At 45.3% G+C, this 10,915-nt stretch overlaps 1 protein-coding gene across 1 annotated transcript; it reads right to left on the minus strand.

Moving 5' to 3' along the window:
- Positions 1–500: 500 nt before the first annotated feature.
- MPV17L (MPV17 mitochondrial inner membrane protein like) lies at positions 501–10,910 on the minus strand (the record flags this gene model as incomplete). Its single annotated transcript, XM_019507379.1, has 4 exons — positions 501–2,223; positions 2,389–2,418; positions 7,338–7,408; positions 10,775–10,910. Coding segments are annotated over 4 exons (417 nt in total), but the record flags the coding sequence as incomplete, so codon positions are not given.
- Between the last annotated feature and the right edge of the window lie 5 nt (positions 10,911–10,915).

A 10,915-nucleotide genomic window follows, 5' to 3' on the forward strand; every position in this document is an offset into this window, starting at 1 on the left:
CCCTTCTGAAGCGCCAGACATTAACTCATACAGCTAATGAAAGATCTGTTTGAAACTTTTAAGGGAATGTTCTTTATAATAACAGTTTTTCTAGTTGTAGTGACAACAGGAATAGGAGTAAATAACTTACACGAACTTTGGGCTAAAAGGACAAATTAGTTTTACATTTGCCTCTTAAGTTTCTCCTTATTCTACTTGGAGAATTCTACATTAAACAAGCCAGAAACTTACTGTTATTCTCCAATTCTCATTTGCATAAAACAGAAACTAAATGAAATACTTTGTACATTAGGGCCATGTCCAGACAAGCGCAGATGTGCAATATGTGGTACCTCAGGCTCATCTGCAGTATCACACGCTGCACATGCAGGCATTTCCTGTGCTGCTACCTTGCAGCGTGAGGGGCTTTTTTTGACCCTGGGATCTCTAGGATCTAGGTAAAAACACCCATGCTCAAAAAAAACAGAGTGGCACATGTGGCGGCAGTGCATGCTGGCCAAAACTGGAGCCTGGTGGGCTGGAGACACACTCCAGCTGCTGGCCAGGCTTCCTGCCACGGCTGCAGCCCTGGGTGGCCCCCAGGAACATAGGCAAGGTTGCTGGGGACAACATAGCTGCTGGCCCCAGCCTCCCCTACCCCACCCAGAGTAACCTGCCAGGCACAGAGCACGTGTGGCACAGGCTTTTGCCAGGGACAAGTAGCAGCGGCACAAATTGTGCCGCTGCTACTTGTTCCCAGAGATACAAACATCTGCACTCATCTGGATGCGCCCTAAGAGGGCTTTCACTATTTAAACTGGCCTAATTTTACAAATTAGCTGCCATCCTCATTCCATAAAGCAAAACATCCTGTTCTACTAGAGCAGAGGCATCTTTGTTAGCTAGTCTCATATTTATTCCAGTCACGGGAATGTATAAAGTTGCTATTTTGAGTCCCATTCCATTTACACAGCAGCGATCACCATACCTTCTTCCAGAGGTATGCTCAATGCGATCATCATTTTTCACCTTGTCCTACCCTCTTTCCAGAGTCACTACATACCAATCTGTCTTATGAGTGAGAATATACAAAGGCCATGTGAAGGAGATATGAAAGTTACTTGGTCAGAAATGGAGTTCTTTGAGACAGGCTCTGCAAACTCCATTCCTTGCACACCTTCCCCTCTCCCTCAAAATCATAATTCAGTCCTCACCCTAAGGAAGCAAGAGGAAGGAACCGAGATGACTGCACTCCCCCCTTTACACCCTTTCCATAGCATTCAGAAATGAGTAGCTGATGGGCAAAAAGTGCATACAGGCTTTCTATTAGTTAGTCAGGTTCTGCCATATGAGCGACATATTGCTGATGCATGCCCTTAGTATAACAGCCTTCTCCAAGAAATGCAATTACAGCAAGGTAACGTTAAATTTTCCCCTTATTGTCAGTTATAGGAAAGGTTGGGCAAACAAATTTTGAGCTTAGCTGGTAAATTCTGAAAGGTTATCATCTGTATAGATTCTCATGCAGACTAAGACAAGAGTCAGAAAAATATAAGAAAATGGCCCCTATGAAATAGTTTCTGTTATCTCAGAATTAATACAAATTTAATGCCACTTTTTTGGAATTCAGAGAAAACTTCAGTAAATGTTGTTCTGCGAAAGGAATCCTGCCCTGATGATAATTGGCACATACAAACATTGATGATTTAATGTTCTATTCTTGCTTTTCTAGCAATTATAAGTTGCTTGAAAATTAAATTACAGTTAATATTTCTCCCCAGTGAGGCTGGCAGATGATGTGCAAATGCTTGCACAGCCCTGTTACAGGCTATAGTCCCAGAGGAAATGGGCTGGCAGCATGAAAATAATTAAACACAAATACGCAACTGGCCTCTTTTGTGCAAAACTAAACAGGCACAAAAACAAATTGCTCCACTCATACATTCACCACTGAACACTGGGAGAAATATTCATTTGAAAAAGCAATCAGCTGGCAGGACAATTCACTGGCTTTTACAAGTACTGTTTAACCACTTAATAGGAATACTTCATTAAACATCATTTTCATTTCTCCGATGGTTCATCATCTGTTTTGACCTTCTCTCTTTGGAACAACTGAAAAACTGATTTTGCCGTGCCATCCCCACTCTGTTGTGAAAAGCAAATGAAGGTAGCCCAGAGAAAGCCACAGAGTCCAGTGTAAGCTGTCCTCAGGTAAACAGGGACCAAGATGAAGTTTGACAGCTGTGTTGGAAAGAAAAAAGGTTCAGTGAGTGCTCCAAGCAATGTTAGGCCCTGATCCTACTCACCTAGAATTTCCACTGACTTCCTACTGAAGATTAGGTGCACCAGAAATGATGAATCAGGATTCATGGCAAAGAAAGGTATTGAATTAACACTGAAACTCACCTGTACAAAAGGCCAGTACATCAGCCCAGTCTGAAATGAAAGTGATTTATTATTATTATACATTTCATACATGCATTTAATCTACAGGATAAGACAAGGAACAGAAAATACTTTAGAAAAGGTATTAAAATACCTTTAATAAAAGGGGCTGAATTTGAGATAAGGCTGTTCAAATTAAAGGTTGCCTTATTTAAAAGTACTCATCCCCTAGGTGCTTCCCTAAACATTTCTAAGAGATAGCATTCTGACTAATTTTAAATGTTAAAATCTGAATACAGCCAGACTTTAGAGTCACATGACACCCGATATGTAAGTGCATTTACCAGATGGGTGAACAAATGCTTAAATGTATGAATGTTTATGTCATTTGTGCATGAAAAATGCCATTGAACTCTATATTTATTTCACACTTACAATATTCCTTCTATTTGCTCATATACTATAAAGCCATTTCTCAGAGCTGAAGTGATAAATTAATTAACTCAGAGTAAGCAAAGCCAATGGAAGGGCACTGTTTAACAGTACAATGGGCATTGTTTATAAGCAGGTTTTCTGTTTAAAAATCACAAATTCTCTGACAAAAATCACAAATTCTCTGATTAAAATCCAAAAATCTGAGATTAAAATGAAATGCCACTATATATAGGTATCAGCTGAACACAATGTTTTACTGATATATTTACAATTTTAAAACAATTTGGAAGCCTACCAGTGCCTCGATTGCTATAATAAAATAATTTCTAAGTACCTATAAAATTTGGTACTTGATTTTGGATTTCTTATCATGGAAAATCAGAGCTCCCTTAGCTCACCAGGACGCACGTCCAGGCCCGTCACTCCTCACCCACAGCCGCCCAGCCCTGCTGGAGGGGGCCCCCAGCTGCCAGGGCTACAGGGCCAGCAGACCCCTGTCCCCCGGGTCTGCAGACCCCTGCCCCCCACAGCAGTGCCCAAGCCCCAGATGCCACTTATGGGAGGCGGCAGCTGCTGCAGCAAAATGGCTCCCCCTCCTCCACGGATAGCACAGCCAAAGCAGAGCCGATGGTGGCAGGGGCAGGGGCGGCTGCCTGTTGTGGACTCAGGCTCGCCACCTTGTTGCCCTCCCCTGGGGCTTCCGGGGCCCAGCAGGTAGGACCTGGTGCAGGAGGGCAGGGTGGGGCTGGGCAGGGAAACTCCTTGCAGCTGCAAGTCCCATGCTGCCATGGCAATGTGCCACCAAGCAGCAGTGAGCGGCACAGCTCCAAGCCACCACCCTCGCTGCTGCTGGGCAGGCAGGGGGTACATTGCAATGGCAGTGTGGGGCTTGCAGCAGCCCTGCCATGCCAGGTCCCACCTGCTGGGCTGTGGAAACCCTGGAGGGAGGGTAGCAGGGCAGGGAGCCAGACCCAACAGCAGGCAGCCTGCCCCTGCCCCATGAACAAATCTGGAGGGCATGTGCCCCCTCTGCCTTGCCCAGAAATGTGCACAGCAATGGGGAGCCAGCCCCTTCCTCAGCCCTCTGGACAAGCCACCCACGGCTCTGTCCCACTCCCCACTGGGGCCATGCAGTCATGCATTCCAGCTCTGGGCCCCATGCACCACCCCAGCTGGGCAGCAGCCCCAGCCCTGCCCAGCTCCCTCCTTCATTCCCTATGGGGGCCTCAGTCCCCACGTCCCCCCCAGACTTACCTGCGGAAGCTGCTCTCCAGGCAGCCTGGCAGCAATGTGCATGTGTGCACATGGTTCCCCTTGCCTGACCACCCTCCCATCACTCCCCCCCAACCCCTTGTAGACTGCAGCTCTGCCAGCCTGCAGACAACCAAAAGTTGAAAATCCATGTGTTTCTCTGTTAAAATGAAAAATCCATTTTTACTCAGGTAAAAGGGAAAATACATGGTTTTTTTCCATTTTTCCGTGGAAAACAGAAAATCCAGACCCCTGTTTATAAGAATACAGAGCTTCTATAGCAAGGGTTTGCAAAGTTTCACCCCCTAAAGATCTATTTCAAAGAGGCAGTCCTGTATGATGGGCTGCATCAAAGGAGCTGGCAGGGCACACTTGGTCTATCAGCCGCACTTTTGAGAACCCTTATTTTACAGTTTAAAAAAAATGCTCCTTTTTCAATGCATGGCCCATGTGGCCCCATTAAGTAAGGAAAAATATGCCTAGAATTGAATTTTGTTTCCCCTTGTACATCTAAATGGTAGTTTTCTAGCTTCATAAATGCCAAAAATGCCACTTACATACATGCAGTGATTCTGTTTCCCTGTATTATGGACACACAAGTGTGCATACATAGACTACATACGCCTAACAGGCTCCACACTAGCTGGGTACACAGATGGTTACATGTGCGCATCCACTCCAGACACACATCTCCATCTAAGTTGTGAAAACATAGTTGGCCGGTCACTAGTAATAGCAGCCATCTTGCTAAGCCACACACCATCCACCACCATACCTCCCTCTCTTGGTTGTCCAGGGGGCCAGCTTCAAAAGAAGCACCAGGGAGGGGACTAGATAATGTCTGACCTGCGGTGTGGTAGTTAAAGTCCTATATTAGGATGTCAAAGAGTTACAGGTTCAAAAGTTCCTTCAGCTTCCTGGACTATTTTTTGGAGAGGGGCACTCTTTCTTTCCCATCAACTGTCTGGGACTTACACTCGGGTACATGCATACATATCTGGCCAGTGTATACCACTACTGTGCATGTCTACATGCACATACTTATACATCCACACCGCAAAGTCAAAGCCTAAAACAGCCAAGTAGTTGGTCAGAAAACTGCCATATAGATTCACAAAGGGAAACAGAATTCCACCCTTAATGTTGCACTATTCATCCTACTTTTTTCTGCTGCTATATATTTTCTCAGGGGCTTGGAAAATCTTGAAAATTACTGGTTAGCTCAGTTTTACAATCTATCACTGTCACACACCTACCCTTGTAGGAAATAGGCCTGCTGAAAATCTTTGGGTTAGGGTCACAGGAGAGACAGTAACAAGGGTGATGTTGTGGTGGGTGTCTGTTATGGACCACCAGACCAAGAGGATAAGGTGGATGAGGCTTTCTTCAAACAGCTAGCAGAAGTTTCCTGATCACAGGCCTTGGTTCTCATGGGGGACTTCAATCACCCTGACATCTGATGAGAGGTCAATACAGCAGCGCACAGGCAATCCAGGAAGTTTTTGGAGAGAGTTGGGAACAACTTTTTTGTGCAAGTGTTGGAGTGGCCAACTATGGGCCATGCTCTTCTTGACCTGCTGCTCACAAACAGAGAAGAATTGGTGGGGAATGTACTAGTAGATGGCAACTTGGGCAGCAGTGACCATGAGATGATTGACTTCAGGATCCTGAAGAAAGGAAGGATGGGGAGCTGCAGAGCAAGGACCCTGGACTTCAGAAAAGCAGACTTTGACTCACTCAGGGAACTCATGAGTAGGATCTCCTGGGAAGCCAGTCTGAGGGGAACAGGAGTCCAGGAGAGCTGGCTGTACTTTAAAGAAGTCTTGCTGAGAATACAGGAACAAACCATCCCGATGTCCAGGAAGACCAGCAAGAATGGCAGAAGACCAGCTTGGATTAGCAGGGAACTCTTCAGTAAACTATTTCACAAAAAGGAAGCTTATAAGAAGTGGAAACTTGGACAAGCAACTAAGGAGGAGAATAAGAGTACAGTATTGCTCGGGCACGCAGGGACGAAGTCAGGAAGGCAAAAGTGCAATTGGAGTTGCAGCTAGCAAGGGATGTGAAGGATAACAAGAACGGTTTCTACAAGTATGTCAGTAACAGGAGGAAGATTAGGGAAAGTGTGGGTTCTCACTGAATGGGAGAGACAAGCTTGTAACAGAGGATGCAGAAAAGGCTGAAGTGCACAATACCTTTTTCACCTCAGTCTTCACAGGCAAGGTCAGCTTCCAGACTACTGTATCTGTAAGCACAGTTTGGGGAGGAGGTGAGCAGACAACAGTAGCGAAAGAACAAGTTAGGAACTATTTGCAGAGCCACTGGCCATCATCTTTAAAACTCATTGCAATCTCTAGAAGTCCCAGATAACTGGAAAAGAACAAACATATTGCCCATATTTAAGAAAGGGATAAAGGAGGATCCAAGAAACTACAGGCTGGTCAGCCTCACCTCAGTCCCTGGAAAGATCATGGAGCAGATCCTCAAGGAATCCATTTCTAAGCACTTGGAGAAGATGATTACAAACAGTCAGCATGGATTCACCAAGGTCAAGTCATGCCTGACCAACCTGATTGACTTCTGTGATAAGATGACTGGTTCTGTGGATGTGGTGTACATCCTTTTAGCAAGGCTTTTGATACAGTCTCCCACAACATGATTTTATGATAATAATAATTTTCTATGATTCTACATACATAGAAAAATAAGCTAAAACTTGACATTTTTAGTCATCAAAGTCTTTTTAAAGGGAAGAATTGTGTTTCTGTAAGTGAAAAATCTGTTAGCAAAGAGTACAGACTACTAAACAAAGATGCCCTTAAAACAAATGTTCTGAACAGGTGTTCACATAAGCAGTGCCAAGTGTGTTAATAACTAAACATCTATGTATGGCTATTTCTCAGGACCCTTGGGTGTAGTTATCTTTGTTACAGCACAATGCTCTTGTTCACATAGCCAGGTACTTTATTAAGGGCATATAATTTACAACTTAAGGATGGAGTCAACCTGCCCATCTGGAGATAGTGACCATATCAGATCACCCACATTTCAGAATTATTGAAGTCTTCCTGCACAGAGTCCCAACACAAAAAGTTTAAAGAAGGAAAAATCATATCAAACAAACTTCGAAAAAGGTTTCTTCACATTTTGATTTAACTGTACCATTCACAAACACGCACGAGGGGGAGAGATGACAAGCATGAAGGGGAGAGATGACAAGCACAAGGGAGAAGGACTACAACAATGAGAGGGAGAGTTGTTTGGCAATGAGGTCATTACCTCACCTTATAAGTATTCCAGAATTTCTTTTTACAGTCTGAGAAAATGTCCTCTTTCCCCTGAAGTATACTCATACCTGGCAGCAAAATATTCAGGACAAGCAGAAAAATGGCAAATATGAAAACATTTTTTAAATTAATTTTATTTTTGTTACCTTCTGCAAAAAATGTCACATACCATTTTGAAAGCTAGAAAACAAACAAAAGCAAATATTTTCCACATGGCTGATTTATACTGCCCAATCACAATTCCTGATCTACTGACTCCTTTAATCCTATCAACAAAGTTCATTAGGCTGCATGTTCAGTGACTACAATATTATTTGCCCATGGTGCCAATGGTAGAAACTATGGAGTAGACAAGACTAGGCACTTTGCTCAGGGTTATAAAACCAGGTGGTCAGAATGCCATTCATACACTGTACCTAGATTAGCTCCGAAGGTCTAACCCCTGCAGCAGTCACCATGCAATGCAGTCTGGATGGTTTACATGAAGTGTAGAAGTTGTACTTACTGCAGGTTAACTTCTAGTTCAGCCAGAAGGGATGGCCATTGTTACACAAGTCGTTAGACTACCTAACAGTAATAATACCTTCTGATCTTAAAATCACAGACTAGATTACTATTGTATCCAGGGTCTCTGAAGCTGCATAGCACAGCTCAGGATTGGCTCATAACTGAGAATTGCAGGCTGTGGTATACATAGTGTACTATGCACTGTAATTATCTGCTTCTGCAGTATAATTTATTACTGCACCTGGGTGCCTATCCTGTTACACTATACAGGTCTCCTATTACAGTACTATTACAGCTTTATTTGCATAGTTTACTTGGTCCTTCTAATTGGAGGCATACTGTGAGATTTCTGTGTCCTGTGTAAGGTTCCCAAAAGGCAGTACTCCCCCTGGCCTCTTAGCAGAGCAGCCCACATACAGTGCTGCACTACCATAGCCACACTTGCCTGGAACTGGAACTGCTTCCAGTTCCAGGCAATATCCTAAGAGGCTTGCCAACTCCTCCAGCTTTGCCCCTAGTAACACACTGCCCTGTTAGTTACATCAGTTCTATCCCTCACATTATGGCTATGCTTCTAATCAAACCATTTTTGTGCATTTATTTGTTCATACTGTGACATACAATAACATTTAATTTGGGCTTGGTTGTCCCTTCTTTTCCCTTCAAATATAAATTAAATTACTTCTTTTTTGGGGCCATAAAATAAGAATAACCTGCTACTGAGTTAAATGATTCTAATCATCTTGAGTCTGATCTCACACTTACTTTAAATTAAATGAGAATCACATTTTACGCTAGCTTGTTCTACCATCTTTTCTTAAATTATTCCCATCTCTATAACCATCCTACTCATTTTAAAGTCTTTTTCACATTCATTAGCTTTTAAGGTGACACAATATTGTCATCAGTTAATTGCAATTTGCCACCAAGGTGCTCCCTGGCGCTTGTCTACACATGCACCCCCAGCAGGAGCAAATTGAGCCTGACAGGAGCAGCTCAGTCCAGGGCTGCTCCTGCCCTGCTCTGCCCCCCTACAGTGGCCAGGGGAGCTCCCCCAGGTGCCAGCCCTGGGCTAGCAGAGGGCACAGGGGCTTAGCTCCAAGCTCCAGAGGGTGGAGAAGGAAGAGCTGTCCTGGCTTGACAGGCAGCTCTGTCACAGTCAGGGGAAGATCGGGCTGGCCCTAAGCTCGGGGCATGGGGTGGGGGTGGGGCAGAGTGGCTTAAGCTGCCTCCCAGCCATCTGGAGATTGGGACAAGTCCAATTTCCATGTGGCTGCGAGATAGTGTCCTGCCTCCTTACCCCGTGATCCCCTTCTGCCTAGTCTGACCAGAAGCAATTTACTCCCAGTCAGCATCTACACGTATTCACAGGTACTAGGAAACAGCACATTAAACTAATATACTGTGAAGTAATTGCTGTGCACGTGTAGACAGTGATTCTTTTCTGCACATTAGCTTAGTCTAATGCACAATAAGCCGTCTCATGTAGATAGATCCACTGTCCTACAAAGCTGTTAGTTGCTGTTAAGCAGCTGTTGTGAAGGAGGGGCCTGATACAATTTGGCAAGTGAAGTAAAAGAGTCAAATTTGATTAGATAAAGTTTGTACAATGAATCTGTAAAGTGTTTTATGTCATTTGGGATTAAGTAAAGGCTCTAAGGCTGATTCACAGCTGTCACTACACTTCTGCACTGATGTAATTCCTTTTAAATCTGCAGCAGCAGAGGCAAAACACAAGCCATGCCACCATGGCTCTGGCCCACTAGATCAATAGCCAGTAATCAGCAGTTACAATTACATGAGTAATTACTCATGTTAATTTTCATTCTAAGAGCATCTACATGTTCATTAATGCAGGGGTTACTGTGTGTTTAATTAAGTACTTGTATAATCAAGTCCATATTAAATGCACAGTTACCAGAGTTACTGAGCAGTAGCACCGGTGAATGCTTTTTAAGTGATGCTACTGTGCAGTAGCGTAATAATACCGCACAGTAGTGCATTAGCACTGTTTGTGCTGTGACGCGTTATTGCGCAGTATTAGGCTACTGCGCTGTTAGCATCTTGTGCAGATGCACCCAAAGATCCCCAAATTGCTTCCCAGGCCACGTGTAGAAGGCTGACGGTGAATTCAGTGAGAGGGCAAGGACAAGTGGCACATGGCATCCTGACGGAGGCACATGGCATCCTGCAGATTCAGACCCACCAGAAACATAGTCCCACTGATCCCACTACCTCTGGGGCCCCTGGTAACAGGCAAGCAGCAAGCCAAGCTGGCATGCTCTTTCCCAACTAGATGTGACTACAAGTCATTTTGCACCTTCACAAAAGCAGAAGTGGCTGAAGCCCTGGCTCGGATGCTGGCAGAGCCAGCAGGGCCCAGAGCCTGCAGCAGAAGTGGCTAAAGCCCTGACCTGGGCTGTGCTAATCTATCCTTCTGGTAGGTTCGGACACTTTGATACTTACCTGGCAAGGGAAACACCATGTGAGCCCACAAAGGCAGTTTTCCTTAAGCATTCCCAGCTTCTGGCATGTACTTGCCAAGGTGTTGGGGCTTAAAGCCCACTTTATGGAAATGGGAGGCTCCTCCCTCGCTTGCTTCTGCAGCCATATGACTGAGGGCAGGCAAAACGTGGGGGCATCCAAGCCTCCATGTAGGATGCCGGTCAAAAGACTTTGGAAATATCTGAAGCCCCAGGTGGTGGTGGAGGATGTCTGCTGGTTGTAGGGCCACATATGGCTGTGGACTGACCCCTGGATTTGGACTTGATTGGGCTGGGAACATGAAACAAGGCTTTAATTTTTTTTTTTTTTTAATTGGCAGAGCCAGCAGTGCCCAGGGCGCACGGCAGAAGTGGCCAAAGCCGTGGGCGAGGCACTGGGGGAGCGGCGCAGGAGGGCGGGGGCAGAAGCGGGGCCGCACTCACCCGTGTAGAAGGCCAGCACGGCCACGGGCGCGCCCAGCAGCTGGTCGCACAGCACCTTGGCCAGCACGGCGCGCGGCGCCCGGCCCGGCAGGGCCCGCTCCAGCCCGCGCAGCCACACGTAGCTGAAGTTGCCGTGGAAGG

This window comes from Gavialis gangeticus, unplaced genomic scaffold (genome assembly GCF_001723915.1).
Source record: "Gavialis gangeticus isolate Ggan-Ray unplaced genomic scaffold, GavGan_comp1, whole genome shotgun sequence".
Lineage (NCBI taxonomy): Eukaryota > Metazoa > Chordata > Crocodylia > Gavialidae > Gavialis > Gavialis gangeticus.